General features: G+C 30.2%; 2 protein-coding genes across 2 annotated transcripts; both read right to left on the bottom strand.

Annotated features, from left to right (window-relative positions):
• Positions 1–2,551: 2,551 nt before the first annotated feature.
• On the bottom strand, positions 2,552–3,754 carry LOC124896319. The gene is made up of 3 exons (XM_047407879.1): positions 3,469–3,754; positions 2,913–3,079; positions 2,552–2,797 (listed from the first exon to the last, which is right to left on the bottom strand). Exons 1-3 carry the CDS (start codon positions 3,752–3,754, stop codon positions 2,552–2,554), a joined length of 699 nt encoding a protein of 232 aa, XP_047263835.1.
• Positions 3,755–10,371: 6,617 nt separating this feature from the next.
• LOC107860666 (cysteine-rich receptor-like protein kinase 42) lies at positions 10,372–14,919 on the bottom strand. Its single transcript, XM_016706103.2, has 6 exons — positions 13,856–14,919; positions 12,518–12,628; positions 12,063–12,413; positions 11,577–11,811; positions 11,345–11,489; positions 10,372–10,973 (listed from the first exon to the last, which is right to left on the bottom strand). The coding sequence occupies exons 1-6, from the start codon at positions 14,595–14,597 to the stop codon at positions 10,572–10,574; spliced, it is 1,986 nt and encodes a 661-aa protein (XP_016561589.2). The 5' UTR covers positions 14,598–14,919; the 3' UTR covers positions 10,372–10,571.
• Positions 14,920–24,080: the final 9,161 nt, after the last annotated feature.

Raw genomic sequence — 24,080 nt, 5'->3', positions numbered from 1 at the left:
TTTCATGAACAATGTTATAAGTGTGTTTGATGTGTATAAATTGGATGATGTAATTCTTAATGCTGGTGGAAAGAAATATCATCTGAATGAGTACGTAAGTGGATTCCGCATGCATGCTGCAGTGCCATGGCATACGATTGATCATATGTTCATTCTTGTTCACGTAAAGGCAAAACATCATTGGGTTCTTGCGGTTATATCTTTCAATCATAGGTGCATATATGTATATGATTCTTTGTCAGCTGCTGGTCATAATGCGGCAGTGCTTACTGAAATTGAAAAGTTAGCTAAGGTTATATCTATATGTCTCATTGAATGTAAATTCTACGAGAATAAGGGTATTGACATCGACAATCATCCTAATTACAAATTGAATGATAAGATGAATCCGTTTGGTGTTTCAATTGTGGAGAATGTGCCTCAACAACCAAGTGGAAGCTTGTAAGTAAATAGTATGCATTTTACTTGTATATATACATATGAATTAAGCTTTTAACAACTTCTTACTTATTAATGTATGTCTTTGCAAGGATTGTGGCTTATATATGGTTACGTATGCCGAGTGTCTTACTTTTGGTGAAGGTGTTCCATCTGTTGACTTTGACCTAGATCTAATTCACATAAGATATGCTTCACTGTTGTGGGATTATGGTACTACGAAAGCAAAAGCAAAGGCACAAAGCGATGATGAAGCACCAATGAGGCCTCTTCGGATCACTGAGTTAACAGAAGGCACTGAAGTGGTTGATATTCGATTTGTATTTTATTTTGTTGAAGTTAACAACATGTAAGATTAGGTGAATATTTTTTTTTGAATATATTATGGGATTCATATGTTACTTTAATGGTCAAAGATTACTTTAATGGTCAAAGATGGCATGTTAATGTTCCTTTATTGTTATGTTAACTTTTTGATCTTTAATCGTATAATTTCTACTTTTTCATGGTTAGTATATGTCTATGTGCATATTTATAATAATAAATATGCTTATTCCAGTGAACATATGTATTTTTAACATACATATGCTTATTTCAGTTAACATTTGTACTTTTAACATTACATGAACATTCAACTAACAAATCAATTATGAAGTGAACATATTACCATTACAGTGAAGATATGTATTTTTCAAATACATATTACCATTACAGTGAACATATATATTTTAAAAATATATATCACTATGACAGTAAAGATATGACTTTTTAAAATACATATTACTCATAAAATATGTCATTCCAGTTAACAAATGTATTTTATTAACATAAATTATATAATTTCAGTGAGCAAATGTATATTTAAAATACATATACCATTCAACTGAACATAATCGTTTATAATACATATGTATTTTTATTTGATTTTCATATATACATTTCTACTAAATACACATCCAGACATATGTATTTTTCAGATTTTCATTTGTATTTTTTGAAAGATACACATTATGGTTAATACTAATGTTCGTTTCAGATTGTATTTCCATTTACGTCTAATGTAAACATATTTATTTTTCAAAATAATAATGGCTCCTATTATTCTATATTCAAACATATTTTTAGTGCAAAGAATATATGTATATATATACATATATAATATAAAATTTATCATTTGAACTATAACAAATTAACAAGTTCAACTTCATAAAAGTGCAACATCTGAACACTAACAAATTATCAATATCAATAAAAAGTTCAAAATTCAAAATGAAACAACTCAAATTAAAAATAATAATAAAGCAACAGAATTTTCACTAAAAACATGATCAAATGTGTCATTTGTTGTATTTCCTACATGAACGCCTATTGTGACCTTTTTGTCCGCATGAACTACAACAATTTTTGCTTTTCTTTTCAAACATATCTCTTTCTGATTTACCGCACTCCTTCTTTGCAGGTCTTTCAGGGGGCCGCTTGTATTTTTGGGGCAAAACCACTTCCTCTAATATATCATGAGGTATCACCCCGTCATCTTTATGTGATAGAGGATATACAGGAAGATCATACGTTCTCAGTACAGTTTTTGGCTTGTATAGATTAGAGCAATGCGTTCCTTTTTCAAGATTCTTTCTATCAAGTATAGCACAAGCATACACACATGGTATCTCATCCAATGGGAATGCATGACAAGAACATTTTTTTTTTTCTTTAGACAAATTATAAAATGTTTCTCCTTATCGTGGACAGTATAGAAGTACTCTAAGGCTGGTATAATCTGAAAATATTAATACATAAAAAATATTATAGAAAAAAAATTACAGTAAAATTTGCTACAAATTAGCAAATGTATTTTTTTTCAAAGCAGCAAATGCATATTAATATGTCTAAAGAAGATATACATATTTTTTTTATTACAACACATAGATTTGTTATAAATTTAATAATTTGTATATTAAGATATGTTTCATGCAACATATAAAAATTCAAGAAGATATAACATTAAATGATTATATCTATTTTATCATACCTTCATATGTGTACACTCTGCTTCATTCTGTTGGAGAATTGTTTGAAATTTTCCAATAAGATCCGTGCATGTGTACAATGCCTCCTATCTGTTTTCACAGTTCCATCTACCAAATATCAATCTAACTTCCTCTAAAAAATCGTATATTGGAAGTTCTCTAGCTGATACCAGTGCAACATTAATTGACTCTGCAATATTTGATGTTAAGGTCCATCCCCTATGAACTGTTGCATATGGCCTAGCCCACTTATCGTATTCCGCCAACTCCAAGCAATTCTTCATCCTAACATCAACTACCTTCACTTTCTCCATTAAATTATGAAATTCGAACTTTGAGTATAATTTCGCCATGGAATAGAAGATTTCCGACAATGCATCATGTGACTTACTAATTTTTTTTTTTCACATTACCCCATAGATGCAACATACAAGCGTAATGTGGTACATTATTGTACACACTAGCAACAGCTTTTATAATGCTTGGATTACGATCGAAAACTACACACATATGTTCTCTTTTACCGTATGCTTCCTTTAGATTCTGAAAGAACCATGTCCAGGATGCATCATTTTCAGAATCTACTATTTCATATGCCAATGAAAATATATGGCCTGAACATGAAACAAATACATTAAAAGTACGATATATACAGACATTAAGAAAATTATATGTATTTTTCAAATACATACAGCTGGAAACAAGTTTAACTGAATTTAACACATAAACATAACCCATACCTATAATACATATAAATATATTTGGAACCATATCTTTCTCCCAATCAACATCCACAAAAAATTGAATAAGTACTCTATAAAAACATATAACTTACCGATTATGTGAATGAAATTTATTTCATAAACATAATTCACAAATTTAATATAAATTCATATATCTAAAACATAACAAATAAATAGTACAAAGATAAATATGCTGCACATATATATAATAAACACATACATCTTTTCATAGAGTTAAATACATTTTGAGAATAGCTTACCGGCTCCATCCATGGTACATGCAGCTATAAATGTGTCATTGTACAGTCCTCTGAGATAACTTGCATCAACAACTATCACAGGTCTACAGAGATCGAACCCTTGTATGAATGTAGTTAGTGCGACAAAAATATACAAAAACTTATTATCTTCATGCTTTTTCATTCGTATATGTGAACCTGGGTAAGTAGAGTTCAAAACATGAATGTATGCAGGTAGTTTTCCGTATGATGTCGACGGTTTCCCTCTCAAATCTTCAAGTGCTTGTTTCTTAGCTCGCCAAGACATAATGTACGTCAAAACCATACCAAGGTCTTCCTTTATGTCACTTCTGATTTCAGTCGTACTGTACTTTCTTTTGTGATTTTTAAACTTTTGTTTCATCGTACCTCCAATCAACTTACTAGTAGCATGAAACTTAGGATAAATCTTATCCTTTATCGGACATGTGTGTTCGGGTAAGAATTCTCTAACACAAAACATTCTTGATTTATTGATATCAGATGCACGAAATAAAAAATCACAATTACATGATTTGCATATTAATGTGTAATTGAAAAAAAAAAAGATGAAATGTAATTTGCAACATGTAAAAAAAAATTTAATCTATATGTATTTTTTAAATACATATGCTGTAATACAATTTAACAAGAAGAAAACAACAAACTTTATATACATGACAAACTTACCAGGTTTTACTTGATCTAACAGATCGTGATTGAAACTTCTCTCGAATCGTGTAATCCTTCATCACAGATTTTCACACCCTTTCGAGATATAAACTTGTTCAACCTCAATATGTTTGTGATGTGGGTCCGAGATAATTACTTTAGTTGCATCAATATCCAATACATCCAAACATTCATCTGAATTAGTAACTATCAACGCTCTTTTAGTACTTGTATTCACAACGTTACGCGCAGTGATAGACAGATTCATACTCACAGCGTTACATATTGATGAACTAACCAATTCATTGAAACTATTCTTTTTTTGAAACACTTATGTACAAGGGCAAAACACTCATTACCTTTACCTCTCTTTTCTGCATAATGTAAACCTTCAAACCTATGTCATTACGTATACGTATTTTACCTTCAATATCTGTTAACTGATATTCAATTTGAATGCTTTTGCGTGTCAAATCGACATCCATGTATGAAGCTAGTACTTCGCGCAGTTGGTTGTATGAAGCGTTTATGCTCAACAATATTGCATCACTGATGTAATCTTTATATTGTTGTTCATACTACCAGTATGTTTAATGAGAACAGGTATGCTTCCCATCGTCAAGGTCCAGAACACTACAAAATATTAAATACAAATTCAATTATATAATATGTACTGCATACAATTAATAATTTGTATATACACAACAACAAAAAAAATTCCCACGAAAAATTAATTTTTCATCAGAATAATGTGTATCATCTACTACAATTTAAATTTAGCATTTAAGAAGTTTAATTTAGTTTCATACATACATGACGAAAAGAAAATCTTTGATTTTTGAGAAAAAAAGTATTTGAAAAATATTTTCAGCCATAACTTATAAAATTCAAAATACAATATATAAAATTTTCAACTTCATGATCATTAACCCATATTTTTATTAACTTTCAAAATATTTTCGCAATTTCATAAACATGATCTAAAAATTTTATTTAACCATACATGTAATCGTGGAGTTGATTATTCAATTATTCTTCGTAAAATATAGAGTTCATCAATGATATTTCAATCTCTCAATTTTTTTTTTAAAAATGCTTTTACGTGATGTATATGAAAAATGATTTTTGAATTTCAAATTGTGAATTAACGGTTAAGGTAAAAAAAGAGAGTCATAAATGGTAAAGGTATCTGTTAATTAAATGTTGCTTAAAATGAGGAACAGTTTTATCCCTTAATTTACTCTAACTGATTAGAGTTTAATAAGGAACGTTTAAACATATTTGTATATATATTTTTATAGCAGTCTTTTACTAAAATACAAAATACATATTGCTATTTTTTGTAATTTTGAAACTGTTGCTATAAATATTATAATTATGGCTCTACAGTTGCTATTTCTGAAATTTTCCCTTGTTGTGATTGTCAACATTAGTTTCTTTAGTAGAACGTATAGATGGGCCCAATTTAACATAGGAACTCACAGATTAGGCCTACAGCTAAATTGAAAAATGTTTATATATGCATATTGGATCCTTAAAAAAGTTTGTCTACATAAGCATATCGAATCCTCCAAAAAGTGGGGTATTTTTTGAAGGATCCGACGCAGATACGACAACATTTTTAAAAAGTCCAAGCAACATAGGAATCTACTATACAAATTAAACATTTTGGGGTGCTTATTTCACTTGTGTATATCCTACAGGTCTCTGTAAATGCGAAAACATAGGACAAAGAAAAACGAAATTAATTACAACTAATAAAGAAAATACCACGCGTTGTTACTTCACCGAGCTGGGAACCAAAATATGCCATGGAACTAAAAAAAATATCAAATATGTCATGTTTTTAAAGTGTGACCATAATATGCTTAACTCTCTTAAAGGAGAGAGTTATATGCATTATTTTTAACGGAAGTGATCAAACGGAGTTAAGTTTCAAAAAATGTGCATATCTCTCTTAAAAAGAGAGTGATGCATTTTTTTTTAACATAACTCTCTTAAAAACTACATAACTCACTTAAAAAATGAGTTATGTATTTCTTTTTACATAACTCACTTTTTAAGTGAGTTATATATAATAAATATACTTTTCACTTTACCATCTCTCATCTTCACTTCACTTTACCCTTTTTACTCCAAACAACAAAACCTTCCAAGAACCCACAAAACCCCACTAGTCCCCCATTGATTTTATACGTAATAACACATATAAACTTAGAAAATTGATTCTCCACTGGTCCCCATCCAACAAGTTGGAGTTAAACGCGCATCAACAACATTAGTTGGATTATCAAATTGCGTATGCAAATTCTTCAGTGTTGGAGAGTGCGCAGGACGATTTTTACACTCCTTCTTAACATAAATTTGACGAATGTTCAGCTTTATTTGACTAGCATAGTCACAAGGAGCCCTCAGAAATTCAGTCAACGACTCATCTTCACTGATAATCCATTCTCCATAATTTACCAATCCTTGTGATAAGAACGAATTTGGATACTGTCAAACTATAAATAAATCAAAATCATCATTTTTTATTTTCATTCTTCCAAAAGTAGATTCTACAAAGTCTCCGTAACCAATTGAAATTGAATACTTGACGTTGAACTTGGGGGAGATACTATAATAAATTGTATTTCCCTCGTGAATAATTTCATTATCCCAAAAAAGTTCAACTTTAACACGTTCAACATTCATTCTTTAAGCTTGATTAAGTTTTGAAAAGAAGAGTCGAATTTGAACAAGTTTGAAAAAGAAGATTTAATTTAAAGAAGAAAAATGCAGTTTCAAAAGAGGAGATGAGTGAATAAAGAATGAAGAGTTTATAATGTATACTTCTATTTAAATAGGAAAAATATGAATGTTGGTGGAAAAAGTTATTTGCACATGACTCATATATTTGTAGAGTTATATAAATATAATGAATAACTCACTTAAATAGTGAGTTTTACATTTTATTTCTACATGACTCATATAATCAGTGAGTTGTACTCTCTTCGTTTCATAATAGTTGATCTTCTTTCTAAAAAAATAAAATTTTAAAAGATAAATTAATTGTTCACATAATATCTAAGTTTTTATAAAGTGAGTTATATAATTTTTATTATATTTACGTAGAGAAAAAAAGTAAGTTAAACTTTTATTATATAACTCCCTTTTTGAGCGAGTTATAAAATGCAAAAATGCATAACTCTTTTAAAATGCATCACTCTCTTTTTAAGAGAGTTGTGTGAGTTCTATTACATAACTCACTTAAAAAGTGAGTTATGTAAAATGAAATACATAACTCACTTTTTAAGCGAGTTATGTAATTTTTAATATATAACTCTCTTTTTAAGAAAAAGACAGTTATGCACATTTTCTGAGACTTAATTTCGTTTGCTCATTTTCGTTAAAAATGATGCATATAGCTCTCTTTTTAAGAAAGTTAAATATATTATTGTCATACTTTAAATACATGACATAATTTTTTTTAAGTTTCATGGCATATTTGAGTTTCCAGCTCTACTTCACCTTACCTTAATTTCCCGGCATCCAAGGAAAAATGCAAATTCAATACTAATCTGATAAGTTGTACTGGCATTGAGTGTCCACTTGTATGTATTATTTTTTTTCAATGTTTATGATCTCTTTTATGTGGCAGATTTTTAGTTGACATTGAAGGATCTTGTGGTCCAGAAGACTGAAGTTCCGATGCTTCGCTGTTAAATGGTACTTCCTTGGTTTCAAAAAGAATGATCTATTTTGATTCGACCCAAAATATCTTTTAATCTTGTGGTACTAAATATGTCATGTAGAAAGTTAAAATTAAAGTATTACCAAAAAAAGAAAGAGATCATTCTTTTTGAAACAGATTAAAACAGCGGGAGGAAGTATATATATATATATGGTCCACCACCATAATTAGTCAAGCATGAGCAAGAATTACAGTATCGTCCTATCACCGCAAGCAAGCGCTTTATCATCCCTATTGCCTTCTCACCTCATATCAACTGATCAATACATTTTCTCAACTTTCTTCTAAAGAAGATTATTGACATTTTATTTACGTTTCATTTTCAATGGTACACCTATAGTTTCTCATCTATTGTCTCGAGACTTAGGTGTTTAGGGGTGAAACTGCATATGAGGGGTATATTAGACGCATGTCACAAGTTAGAACCTTGCAGTAGATTAAAAAAAAAATGATATCTAATAAGTAGAGAATGGTAGAGGGTGGCGCATTTTATTGCCTTTTATTTATCATGTTCAATGCTACACTAAACCTATAGTTTCCCATCTATTGATTGCTTCGAGGGGTGAAAGTGCATAACTTGAAATGGAGCTGGGCAAATAAGCTAAATATCAATTGCCTCAGAATTAAGTCCTGCCTTTCGAAAAAAAAAAATTCTCGCTTTGAATCTCTTGCAAAATATCTTGGTAGCAAATACTAGATTTGAGCTTTGATATAATAACTACTACAACAACATATTCGGGTAGTCTCACAAAGTGGTTTGGGCACACAGACCTTATCTCTTCCTCATAAATAGAAAAGTGATTTTCGATTAAGGCTGGCAATTTCAGTTCATATTTGTGAAAAGAATCCATTTAATCCATATTTATTGAATTGGATCACTCATATTTCAAATGAGTAAATATGGACTTCAATTCATTTTAAAAGCTCATACAAATATGAACAAAATGGGTAAAATATGGGTACCCATTTAAACACCAAGATCACCCACCTATGCTTAAAATTTATATTTTATAATTTTTTTTAATTTTAAATTTATTTGTATCGTACTATATATTTCAAATAATTTTATTATTTGTATTTGAATAGCTTAGTTATCAATATGTATAATTTATCATTTGTATTTATATACAAATAAGTGTACGAATTAATTGTATTTCCTCGAAACTAAAATACATAAATATACAATGTATCATTCAATGCAAATGTGACACTAGTATTAGTATATCAATTTGCAACTGCTAAAGATATTTGGTTTGATGAATGTAATCCAAGATCTTTCAGGATACTATTTTTGTATGTGTTCATTAGGTGGAGTTCACTTGAGTGTACTTACACAAATTATAAATGTTGGGCGAATATAAATCAATATGCGCTTAGGGTATTTTCGTTATCATAAAAAAAAAATCAAAATAAAAGAAAAATCAAAAAAAAAAAAGAGGTAAAAGTTAGAAGAGATAGAAGAGAGAGAAAAAAAAAGCGTAAAGAAAGAATTGAAAAAAAAATATAAAAAAAAAATCAAAAGGAAAAAAAGTAATGAAAAGGGAAAAAAATGATGGTAAATACAAATTTATTGAGTGGTTATGATATTTTAGTTATCATTCATAATTTATACTCAACTTAATCATGTTCTTCAAAAATAAAATAAATATAAAACATAAAATAAAATGAAAAAAGAAAAAAATGAGAAAGAAGTAAAAATAAAACAAAATAAAAAATAGAAAAAAAGAAGACTAAAAAGGAAAAGAAAAAAAAGAAAGAGAAGCAATGGGTAGAGATAGAAGAGAGAAAAAAAAAATGAAAAAAAATAAAAAAAAAAAAAAAAAGAGTAGAGATAGAAGAGAGAAAAAAAAATGAAAAAAAATAAAAAAATAAAAAATAAAATTAGAGACTACATATAGAAGAGAGAGAAAATTTTTTTTTTAAAAAAAGTCAAGTTGATATGATATAAAAGTTTTATGTTTTTGACTTTTAAAGTGGGTTGAATCATTTTTACCCAATCCATATTTGACCAAATTCATATTTACCCATATTTATATGGGCGGATTGCAATCTAACCATTTTTGTTCGATCCATATTTAACCGTCCAAATCCAATCCAATCCGCTCATTTGTCACCCCTATTTTTGATACATTCTCGACTCAAGAAAAACAATTCAGAGTAACCTCCCCAAAAAAGTAATGAAAGTGTAAGAAATAACAAACAGTAACCAAAATAGTACAATGAAACAACAATAAAATAATATAATAATCAAAATATAAGAAACAAAAAAAATAGTAAAAATTGAAGGATGAAAAACTATAGAAGCAATACTACAACTACTAATATAAATGTACAGCAAGACAAACGTACAATGTTGATATAATAAGACCACAAAAGCAGGTGGCTGAGGAAAATGAATTGGTCGGCAATTGATAACTCAAAATGGGGTCCAAATGAACCGTCTATATCCACATAATTTATATGAAAGCATTTCATAATGAAAAAAAGTTAGGACAAATGGATTTCGCTTTAAGAAATTCCCATAACTCTTTGAAAACGATATATGTTGCTCTGCTTCTGTCTACACTTTCTTGTATCAATACTCACCAAAAAGGTCCAAAATATATATAAATCATAAAAATGCACAACTAGTTCTATTACTGTACAAAAAATGTACTGAAAAAATCTCATAAAATTTCCATTCCTATATTTGTCCTTCCAATTATTTCCTATTTTCAGACTCTTTTAGAAGGAATTCGTCACTTCTGTGTGGTCCAGTTGATGCACTTCGCATACTTGAGGACCCTGTGGTGTTAGTATAAGATGACGATTCATCAAATTTAGAGAGTGCATTTGTTACTAAACTTCTTATGCTGGATTTGACAGAACCGCCAGCTAATAAGCTCGAATTTAAGAAAGGTGGTTGGCATGGTTCTGGAATTTGATAACCCTCACACGTTAGCATTTGGACAACTTCTCTCATCGATGGTCTTAAAGCGACTGAAGCTTGAGTACACAACAGCCCCACTTTTAGGACCTTTGATGCCTCCTCTCGCGGAAAATCGCCATCCAAGAGAGGGTCTACTGATTCAGTGACCTGATTTGTTGTGTAGAGCTTCCACACCTGAAAAAAAACGACAATATACTGAGTTCAACTGCTGAGTATCAGAAGGTTAATTTCACATGTCGCCACTGAATTTTACTCATAATAACAGTAAAGTCGCAAAATTATTCCTTGTCACACTACTAAACTGAATGAACTTTGCCCACTGTCATATTAAAATGCTTAAACTTTACCAATTATGCCAGTAAAGTCACTGAACTCTACTCACTATAACAGTTATGCCTTGACGATATAGTTGGTAAGTTTAGTAACTTGATTGTTATGGTCGGTAGAATTCAGTTACTTAAATATGATAAAAATAGTTGTGACTTTACTAACAATGTTTAATGATCATAATGACAATTCTAAAGAGAAGTGTATAGTATTCTTACTGTTTGTATTAGAGAGCCAGAGTCATCTGCAAAGGCAATACTTTTTCGGCCACAAACAATTTCAAGAACTAGCACCCCATAGCTATAGACATCAGCCTTCTCTGTTAGCTGTCCTTTTACGAGGTATTCAGGAGCCATATATCCTCTGTACAGCGAAAATATCCCTCGTTAAGTTAAAAAAAGACCAATGTTTGTGAATTGTAATGAAAAGTATTTGTGCATTGTGACTTACAATGTTCCAGCAATTCCAGTGCTAAGATGAGTTTTGTCAGCTGCAAAACACCGAGCAAGGCCAAAATCAGCAATTTTCGCTTCAAGATTTTCATCAAGAAGCACATTGGAACTCTTGATGTCCCTGTGGATGATTCTGATCTCTGAGCCTCTATGGAGGAAATCAATGCCTTCTGCTGTTCCAACTATAATACGGAAACGTTCTTCCCAATTTAGGATCTTTATCTTGTTCTTATCTACAACAAAAATTCAACAACTCAATCAGAACAATGCAACTGTCGCACAACATATAATTAGATAGAAACGTATATGTAATAACAACGCATTGTCAAAGTCCTGGTTCAACTGTCGAGGTATTTTCCGCTCTGCCCCAACCATTGGGCCCTCAGCGGTTCTGTCACGCTGGGGTTTACCCCAAAAGACGTCTTGATAGTTGGACTCCTGAAACTTGCCATTTATGTATCGAATAAGAAAGAAAGTTAATTACCAAAGAGGTATTGGTCTAGACTCTTATTGGTCACAAATTCGTACACGAGCAGGCTCTCGGGGCCTTCAATGCTGCAGCCCAACAACTTGACAAGATTTTTGTGTTCAATTCCATGGATGAGATTAACCTCATTGAAGAACTCATCAACCCATTGTCTTGTATTGAAAAATAGTCTCTTAACTGCAATAACATTCCCATTAGGCAAAGTCCCTTTGTATACAGAACCATTTCCTCCTTGGCCTACTTTTGTTGAAGGATCAAAGTAGTTTGTTGCCTTCTCAAGATTTTCATATTTGAAATTCAAGCTTGACTTCTTGTATGAATTCGATAGTTTGCCAAGATTAATGCGTTCTGCAACAATGCCACAAAAAAAAAAAATGATACTAGCTCATTGAACGTTACTAATTATAACAGTAAAGTCACAAAATTATTTTATTTTGTTCATATGATAATACCTCGTTTTCGCTTTAATGATCTTTTACGAGCTGTGTAAGCAGCAGAGAGAGCCAGCATCATGAAAGCAGTCACTCCAAGAACTATAGCTACTATCACCCCTTTGCTTACCCCTGAAAATAACAGCATTTTCATTACAAAATGCAAAAAGATGATTATTATTATTATCTTTTTTGGAGGGGAGACAAAATATAAAATTATAAGTCAAAAGAGGGCCTCAAAAGTCAGTCAATTTTGAAGTCTTTTGTAAGTTGATTTTAAAATTTGTGTTTATTTTATGAATGATCTTTCTTTGCATATATACATATAAGATGTGAAAATAACACATAAGATTTGAAAAGTCATTTTCCTTTTATTCAAATTTGAAAATGATCATAGGGACCATTTCTTCAAATTTGACAACCAAGGTTCTCAATTTTATAAGGCCCCATAATAGGAAAGTTTTTTTTAAAAAAAGTTGGTGATAACTAGAACATTAAAAAAAAAAACTTTTCCTAATATAAAATTGAGAATTTTGGTTATAGTTTTAATTGAAGGTCACGAAACTTTACAAAATTATGGCATTTCGACGTTAAATCGTAATTAATGTTTGCCGTCAAAATAAAAGCAAAGCACCAACCCAAAAATGCAACAAAGCAATAGGAAAATGTGACACGAGGTGGATGCAGCCACATTTATTTTTGATATATTAAATATACATTTTAAACTTACAAACTTTTAAAAAATCCTAAACTCTATATTCATAATTTCTATAATATAACATATTCAATATTAAAAACAAACCTTAAAAATTAAACTCATCAACTTTAATTTCAAAATAGACTTCTGACCAGCTAATATAGAAAAGAAAGTGAAGTCCGAAAGTGTTCATAAGCCAAAAAGGAAACTCTCCTTTCCTCATTTCAACGTCGTTAAAAGCTTTGTTACGTTAATATGAAAATATTAAATTGAAAAAAAAAGTACTAAAATTTATTAAATTACCCTATTTATTTCTATTTTATCTCACTTACTCTTTATTAAATTGAAAAGTCAGTACTGCTACCCAATTTTGACCTTTTCAACAGCAAGAGTTAAAGTGATTTTTCTTTTTTTTTAAAAAAAAAAAACGTTTTTTCTATCTTGATTGTCTAAATTGATATAAAATTGAAAACGTTCTGTAGATTAAAAAGGACACTTGAGCTGAAACGGAGAAAATACATGAATCATAGCATAACATAAGCCAGGAAATCCTGATTTTTCTTAAATTTGGTATAAGAAGTACAACCTAATCAAGCAATTTTCCAGAAATTTGTTGATTAAACGAAAAACTAAATTTTATTGAAAAATGAAGAAATACTTACTGCTGCTGCTACTCTGAGATGGATCGTTGAGAAAATTTTGTGTAGAATATCTCAAATAACATCCCGCAATTAAAGCTCTGACATCTCTGTTTGGAAAACACCCTTTGATATCTCTGCTTGCTTTATCCAAACATTCTCTACAACCTTTTCTACTCACAGTTTTCCAACACTGTGCCAATCCATAAACGCCGTTCAAATGCATCGACGCAAAGCCGCCGTTCGCCACCGCTCTCCCTGTCAATTGTTCAATCAAATTTCCAGCAGATGCATTTAACGTGTCCAATTCCTGTCCAGTAGCAACTCCAATTGAGCTGCTACAGTTCACTTTATCGTTCGCTGAATCAGTAGTTTCGTTGAAGAAATTGTAGTAATCGTATCGAAGGAAACATCCATCGAGATATATTCGACCTGATTTACCAGGAAGACAACGAGGAAGTCGAGTTCGACTAGCAGCGTAACATAACATACAATCCTGATGTGGCAGATCTTGATAACAATTTGCTAATCCATAAATTGATATGTTTGTTGAATTTACACCGTGACTTCCCCAATTATGGTCCGTCACGCGTTGTGATACGACTTCCATTGCTTTAACAAATATGGGAATGATCGTTGCGGCTGGTGATGACCTGTTCGTTCCACATATCAGTCCCGCTTCTGATATTCGAGGATCAGCTTCACAAATCATAGCGATACTCACCAGGAAAATTAGAATACACCTTATAAATCCCGAGAAATTCATCTCTGCTTTTTTTCTGAAAGGATACGAGCAAAGTTCACTGAAATGACGAATGGAGAAGCGGAAGACTCGTCCTGCTTCTCCTTCGTCTTGCTCTATGTGATTACGTTCTGGTAATAAATATGTTACGATTGATTAATAAGTAAACAGAAATATGGTAGTTAAAAATGGGAAGAAGAGAAGAAAAATGAGTAAATGATATTTTTGGTGTTGTGCAAAAATGATTTGGACTTTACAGCCAACCTTTGTCTGCTTTTATGTGTCCCCATTTGCTAAAATTTGACTTCGTTCTGGATTACTACTATTAAAAGTTTCTGTCTACTTTCTGCCTACTCTAATTATTAGTGTTAGTATAATTTTCAATTGGTATTAGTATAATTTTCATTAATGTAATCTGTCAAAATACTATTAGTTTTTGTTATGTGTATTGTTTAGTCCTTGTCTACTTACTAATATTATCCAATACTACTCCCTCCGTTTCATTTTAGTTGATCCAAAAATCAACAACAACAAATCCAGTATATGCCTACAAAATGGGGTCTAGGAAGGGTAAAGTGTACGTAGTTCATACCACTATCTTAGATGCAGTAGAGAGGTGGTTTCCGATAGACCCTCGGTTCATGACATATAACAGTATAACAAACAGATAACATAAAAGCAAACAAGATGAGATAACACATTGCTAGATAATAAAAGAAATAAGATACCCACAAGGTACTACTATAAACTATCTATCCAAAATCATAGACATCACTGAACACCACTAACAAAAAACTCCACGCACAAATAAAAATAAAGTATTCTTCCCTGCTATAATGGCTAAACTACTACCCACTGATCCTCTATCGTAATTTGAGTCCTCCACACTTTCCTATGAATGGTCACGTCTTCCGTAAGCTATAACTGTTCTATATCATGCCTAATCACCTCCCTTCAATATTTCTTCGAACTACCTCCACCCCGCCAAAAACCATTCATAGTCAACCTCTCACACTTTTGTACTGGAGCATCCGTGCACCTCCTCATCACATGTCCAAACCATCGCAACCTCACTTCCCACATCTTATCTCTCACCGAAGCCTCTTCCACCTCCTCCCGAATAATATCATTTCTAACCATATCTTTACTGGTAAGTCTACACATCTATATCGTGACATCCGTGATCATTTCCGTCACCTTCAACTTTTGAATGTGGGAGTTCTTAACTGGCCAACACCCTGCTCCATACAACATAGCCGGTCGAAATGTCACTATGTAGAATTTACTTTTAAACTTAGAAGACACCTTCTTATCGCACAAAACTCCCAAAGCGAGCCTGCATTTCAATCTCCTTGCAGCAATACGGTGCGTGACATCCTCGTCAATATAATCTCACTATTTTCCTGAATCATAGACCCAAGATACTTGTAACTCTCCCTCTTCTGAAAGACCTGAAAATCTAGCTTCACTACGACATTAACCTCATGCGACAAATCAAGAGAATTTTATTATGTTCTTTCAATATTACTCTATCATTGACTATATAAATATATATATATATATTCAAATTTATATTTTCAAAATATAATTAATAAGACTAATTTAATAAAATAAATTTTTAACAAATACTTTTTTTAAGGAGAATGTCAAGTCAAAAGAATCTAACTATTTTAAAATGATGGTAGTATTTATTTATTTAATAGTCAAGTCATAGTCTGGCAAATTGTTTCTTGGTTGAACGTGTATTACCCTTCATAGTGGTTTAATACTTCATCCGTCCACTTCTATTTATCTACCGCAATGAAAATAGATATATGTTTTTATTTGTTCAGTTAAAAAATTAAGAAATAATTTATTATTTAATTTCTAACTTAAATTATTTAATTTCTAATTTAGCCTTATTATTAATTATAGCCAATTTTTCAAAGTATTAAATTATATTTAAAGAATATGACGAATCAATATAAAATAAGTAAAAATAAACGAAGAAAATAGCATGCTTTTGCACTAAGTAAAAATTAAAAAAAGATATACAATTGAGAGGAAAAAAATCTAAAGGGAAATTGACCAAAAGTAATCACGTATTTGATACATCACTAGTGACATCTTATGTGGCTGGCAAGCAAGGGCGGAACCAGGATTTCAACGAACGGAGTTTCATATTTAAGAAAAACTTAGGATTTCAAATAAGGGGTTAAAAGAAAACTTAGTCGAAGGGGTTCAACATCTACTATAACTACATAAAAAATAATTTTAATGATATACAAATAATATATTTTTTCGTCGAAGGGGGTTCGACCAAACCCCCGAACAAGAGGCTGACTCCGACCCTGCTGCCAAGAGCTAATATAGTATATCAAAAAGATGATGAATGAATAAGAAAAACGATAACACAACTAAAAAGAAATGTTGAGAGAAGGGAAAATGTCCAAGAGAATCTAAGTATTGGCAGTTGATACATCACTAATGACACCTTAATTACTTGACTACCAAAGCAATAAAAAGTAGTAGTACTAGTAAAAACATATGAAAGTCAAGTACTCAAATCTGTCAATGTGATGATAAATGACGAAATTCACGTGGTAAATATTATAAGTATTATATTACATTATATTATACTTCTAGATCAACGAAAAATATTCCTAGATTACAATTTTGCACCTATGGTCCATATATTCTACACCTCTGTCGGATGATCAGACACAACTTAATGCTAAGAATTTCTCAATATTATATACTATATATTAAAAGTTTATCACACACCAAATAAATGCATATACAGCGTATATCTTTCATTCAATTCCTATGTTATTTCTCACACTAGAAGTGTATTTCAACGCATTATGTCGGGCTATTTGTCTCAGTTTTCATGACTTCATCTAAGTTTGAATCTGTGCTAAGAGGTCTACTAGAGATCATAAATTGTTGAAGAAATAACAAAAAATTTCTTTTGTCCATCCAAACGATCGAAAAATAAAGTTGCAACTAATCCAACATATAATATAAAATATTTACACTTATTTAAATTTCAAGGATTTGATTCATCTAATTAATTAAAATTAACTTTTGATGTAACAATTCCCTCCGTTAAAAGTACAATTTTAGAAGTATATATTTCAGTATCAAATTAAATTTTCAATTGTCACTTAAGGGCATATAAGTCAAATTGGAATTTTAACATTGCTTTTACGTATAAAATCACTTTTATGAGGCAAATTTTGTGTTAATTTAAGTAGAGTAGTAGATACATCGTTCTCATTAACTTTTTTTTAGAATTACAAAAAAAAAAGAAAAGAAAAATCTCCTCGCAAGAGTGGAGATATAATTTTGCATACAAATTTGATTAAATTCAGTAATATATTTATATTTAAGAACTCATATATTTATAATTAAAAAATCACTTAATATATGTAGATGCATACTCCATTAAGAGCTCAATAAAATATTTTTAAAAAAGTTATAAATTTAAAATTGTAGTTTCTTCTCGATTTTTTTTTTTTGACTTATGCTTCTACATCTAGAAGGAAAAAAGTAGAAGATCCCAATAGAACAATGCTTCTAGGAATAGCAATATATTATTAGGAAGATAAATTGAATGTCAACTAACGAAGACAAAATAAAGCATTTGTTTTTAGAAATAGGCTATTAACTAGTACTATATTATAAATATTCTATCCCTGTCATCATGTCACTAGCACAACTGCACAAGTTATTGACTAACAACACATTTTTACAGGATAAGTTTGGGATAGTTGCAGTTCTGATTCCCCTTAGTTATAATAATAAATTCTGATTTCGATCTTTATGATAGTTTGTTAAGCATTTTAGAATTTAGATCTTGAATTAATTTAAAGGTGTATGTATCTTATGGTCCCTTTACGTAGGTATGTTGTCATACTTATTTTCATTAAAATTATATTTTTTCAAATATGGTTAACAAATTTAACATAACACGTGGCCAACTAAATCGTTTAACTCTTAGTAATTTGTTGAATTTACGAAGATTCACTAGCAAAAGAATCAAAATGCATGTTTCAATTAAACAAAAGTAAAATATATTTAATTAAATATTATGAGAACTAAATAAGAATTAATCAATATTTTAGGAAGTAAAAGAACAAAATTCCATCAGTCATGTCAAATCTACGAATTTCCAAACAGAAACTTCTGTCTAAATATTGCAGTTATTTTTATTAAAAAAAAGCTTCTATCTAAGTTGTTTTGTTATGTAAATAGTATTCAAGTCTAAAGATTGAAAATGTCATGAAAAATTAGTAAATTTTAGACGAAAATCTAATATTTTATCTATAGGGTGAGACATATATGAATGAGCATTAAACCCGTATCTAACATTGTTCACAAGGTAACTTTTTCAAGAACTGCATATTTATACAATTTTTTAAAATAGAGATATAATCTAAATTGTGACATAATTTTTTTTGTGTGTTGGTACATAAAAGTTAAAAGTAATAAGGATTTTATAGATTTGAGTAAGCTTAACTTTTTCCCAATTTGAGTAAGCATATTGAAGGGAACATTTGAAATATGTTTAGTTCTTTACATAGAAAAGGGTACTTAATTCGACTGGATATTTAATTTTATTATTTTAGCCGAACATGAGATACTACGATTCACATTGTGTGATGAAAATTGAGTTGTCCAAATAGGTTAGTTACAAAAATTTTCGTGTATTTACATTATAGTGAATGTCTATCAAGAATATAAATAAGATTTATCAAGATCTAATAAGATCTATCAAGATATGGTTGATATCTATCAGAATTTGAAGTATTTGTCTTTTACTCAGACTGAGAGTAAATTTTTCCTATAAATAGAAGGTTTCATTCGTTGTAAATCATATAAATAACAATTACTTTCTATTCTCTACTCTCCTTCTTCTCTATTCTTTATTGTTTTATAACACATTATCAGCACGAATGCGGTAAAACAAATTTATGATTCTTTAATTTTCTAATAAGCTGATGACAGTAACTATCTTGTCATCTTATTTTGAAATAGCATTTGACCAAAAATAATTAAGTGTCTTTATAATGATTATCACAATTCTGGACAAAGATATTACAAGCATGCACAATTTTATCTTATTTTTTTGATAAATTTATATGTAGCCTATTATCACTAGTACACGTGTATGTACTGTCTAACAATTTACTATATCTTTTTGGTGTGTTTCTTTAAAATTCCTAAGTTTAAATATAATTTGACTACTAATTATTTTCTTTGAGAAACTATTTTTGAGTTACAGGAAGATATTATTTTCAATTTCTTATTTATATGTATTTGCTACTAATGGTATAATTATTATTGGATTTGTTGGATATGAGAAAAAATAATTGGTTTGGAACCATTTATGTTTTAAATTTATTCCTCAAGAAAAATATTATCAAAAGAATGATAATATGTTGGGTTCAAGTCCCATCAATTTATGTCTAAGACCCATTTATATGGATAAGACTTTGAGTTTGAATTTCAATGGACCATATTGATGATATTATGATGGCTAAGGCAAAATAATGGATATTTTCTATTAAATATGTTTCATTCCTTGAATTGAATGTGGTAGCAATAAATCATATGTATGCCTCAATTTGCTTTTGTAGTAGCTATCATAATTTGATACGCTTAAGGCATGATTATATTTCATTCCTGGGGAATGAGAAATTTATTAATGCAAACGTGTACTTGATTGTGATGATATCACAACTCACCTCCGAATGAGGTAGAATGACCGAGAAGAGTTATTTCGAAATCTACTTCTAAAGTAGTAAATCTGAAATTTACTAAAGAAAAAAATACATGTCATAGTAAACTTGGAGTTTACTAGGATAAAAGTTCATAAATTGATATGAACGATTGTGACATCTCGAAGATGTGCATATTGAATATTAGACATTTATTGAAGAAATAAAAGGTTCTTCGAGAATTGTTTATGTCGCTTGTTCTCATGACAAGTTGGTTGGACCAACTAATGTTGGGATTTGATCCCTCAAAATCTGGAAATAATAAAAGGTGAATATGGGCTCATTCACCTATCATGTGATATGTTTTAAAAAGATGAATCAATAAGATGATCACATGTATATTTATTATCAACCTACAGTTTGACATTCATAAAGTTGCTTGCTCAATAAAATTGAGTTAAGAACATAATTTTCAGATTGTGTAATCAAGACAGCCTTGATGATGATGGTTAGTATTAAATGCCTTCGATAAATAGTTAAACCATTGTTAAGGAGAACAAAGCTTCATGTGTTGGTCTGAAATATGATGCATTTAATAGCACTTGTATGCATTAGACCAATAAATTATGATTAATTTTTCTCAAAGTTGGTTCTGAGTCACGAACCACACGTTGTCCATCTAACATTTTTGATGTGCGGTATGCGATTAATGAATATATTATGATGCACAAAGATGAATTCCTCAAAGAAGATGGAGGATACATGTTAGTTTTCCTAACATAAGGGGAGATTATAAGCAGCTATGATGTATGTTAGAAATTATCACCACATCCTCATTCGAAAGATAATTCAAATCAAATGTCGAAAGCATCTCATATTTAAGCTGTAAGTGCTCCTATTTTGGTGTCTCTAAAGGATAAAGTCTACGCATGTATGAAGCGTGGTAGACCAATCGGTTTCAAATAAAGTAATCCTTGAAAAGGATAAGGAGCAAATAATCATAATAAGAAGACAATGTGCTCTTGAAGATCCTACGACATAACACTTCATGAAACCTTATGAAAGGTTCAGGTACCTGAAAATAATGAAGTGATAAGATCTCAAAATGTTATGTCATACTGTGAACCAATACGGAATTATATATTATCAATGATATCTTTGATATAATATTGGCGCAATATTGTAAAAGATTACGAGGATTCGAATTCTACATTTATTTAAGCATGCCGACGTAGAAACATTTATCAAGTGACATGAAAGGATGCATTTTGTAAGCGTAAAACTTATTTGATTTGTAGTCCAAACACTTGAAGATGTCACACCTGACATGTTAGATATTGTCACTTGACAAAAATTCATATGAAAATCTCTAAAGGATTCAAAATGCTTGAAGCATATAAAGTTTCTGAGAAACTTGTTTATTATCCTTATGAGTTATAAATTGATGGTTTGGAAATCATTGAAACTTTTGGAGAGTTTTCAAAAGCAATAAGATTATTTGCTGAAATGATAAACATATCGATTGGATTGGTTCTGAAGTACCATATCTTAGTCCAATTGGTGTACTAATGTATCTTGGAAATACTAAAAGGCCTGATATAGCCTTTCCAATCAATTTGTTAAGGAAGACATATTTCTGCTCCTACGAGGAGACATCAAAATGGGAAAAAATACATGAGTTTATTTTATTCTAAAGATTGCAGTCTCGATCTTATTGGTCATGCTGATGTTGGGTACTTATTTAACCCGCGTAAATCTCGATCTCAAATATGCAATATGTTCACATATGGGGACACTGTCATATCTTGAAGATATACAAAGCAGTGTATGTAGCCACTTCATTGAACCATGATGAGATAATAGTTATGCATGAAGCTAGCCGAGAATGTGTATGATTGAGATCCATGATACATCTCATTCGAGAAAATTGTGGTTTGAAATGTGACAATGTACCCATGGTTTTATACAGAGATAATGCATGATACACAACACATGTTAATGGAGGATTTATAAAAGGATATAGAACGAAGCACACTTCATCATAACTTTTCTACATACATGAGCTATAAAAGAATAGTGATTTTAACGTGCAACAGATTCGTTCAAGTGATATTGTGGTTGATTTATTCACCAAGTCTCCTCCAATTGCAACTTTCAAGAAGATGGTACACAAGATCGGGATGCAAAGGTTCAAGGATGTTCTCATTTAGGGGAGCAAATACGCGTTGTACTCTTTTTCCCTTTTAAGGTTTTGTCCAACTGGATTTTCCTTGTAAGGTTTTTAATGAGGCAACCTATATGCGTTAGATATGTGTATTCTTTTTCTTTCAATGGATTATTTATCCCACTGATTTTTTTTCTAGTAAGGCTTTAATGAGACACATTATCTATCAATTAGACACTCAAGGGGGAGTGTTATGAATGTATTTACATTATAGTGAATATCTATCAAGAATATAGATAAAATTTATCAAGATCTAGTTGATATCTATCAGGATTTAAAGTATCTGTCTTTTAGTCAGAAACTAGGAGTAAATTTTTCCTATAAATAGAAGGGCTTCCTTCATTATAAATCATTCTCAAGATAAATAACAATTATTCTCTATTCTCTATTCTCCTTTTTCTCTATTCTTTATTGTTTTATAACACTTCTTGTATAAAACGTAATTAGTTAGACTAACACAATCAGATGTTTTATTACAAAAAGTAGCATATTTAAGTATTAAATTACAAAAAATATATAAAGTGACATATTTAAGTATTAAATTACAAAAAATACACAAAGTAGCATATTTAAATATTAAATTATAAAAAATAACAACACTTTTATCAAATTACATTTTGTAGCATATGTATTTGTATTTTTGTAGCAACATTTTGCAAAAATAAAAAATACATATCGACCATAAGAGCAGTAAAAATCATATGCATTTGTATTTTTGTAGCAATAGTTGCAAAAATATAAAATACAACTTGCTATATTATGTAATTATGAAACTGTTGCTATAAAACTCATAATTAAGGGGATAAATATGTTATTTCTGAATTTTGTGATGAAAAAATCGAGTCCCTTAAATCTTAATCAATTCTTTTCATAATTAATAATGCGATATTTTTGTTAATGCTAAATCCAATCTCATTTGCTATAAATTACTTCTTGCTCCTTTTGGAGGGGAAGAAATGAAAACACTTGAAAACACTTATTCACACTATACTAAATATAACCAATAGATATATTCTTTTCTCACGAGTAACTTGCGATTAAACAATACTTCTTCCGTTTTAAAATAATTAATCACGAGGATTAATAGTATTTTCATTTACCCTCCACTCAAACCCCAACTTACAGCAAATCTTACTCGTCAAAATAATTAATATTTTAGACTTGAAGATAAGAATTAAGTTCACTTACTCTTAAAATTTTAGAGGAATTTGATTAAAATGTCTAGAGAGAAGTAATAAATAAAGATAATTTAATTAAATTATCCTTAAATAATGTGAGAAGTATTTAAGAATGAACATTAGTTAATGACCAAAACGTTGTCACTTCTGCGATTTTTAACTTATTGATAGGTTTTGTTAAAACCTTAAAGTTGTCACCAGCAAGGAATGTGGTGCTGCGGATTGGGCTATTTCTCCCTTAATTAGAGGTCTTGGATTCGAGCCTTGGATATGAAAATTTTTTTGGTAGAGAGTATTTCCCCTCGAATAGCAGTGACGGATCCAAAATTTAAGGATAGTGGGTGCTTAAAAAAATTAAAAAGCTGAAAAAAATAAAAAAACAACTTCAATGACGTTCGAACCC

This window comes from Capsicum annuum, chromosome 2 (assembly GCF_002878395.1).
Source record: "Capsicum annuum cultivar UCD-10X-F1 chromosome 2, UCD10Xv1.1, whole genome shotgun sequence".
Lineage (NCBI taxonomy): Eukaryota > Viridiplantae > Streptophyta > Magnoliopsida > Solanales > Solanaceae > Capsicum > Capsicum annuum.
This window is presented reverse-complemented; position numbering and strand designations above follow the sequence as displayed.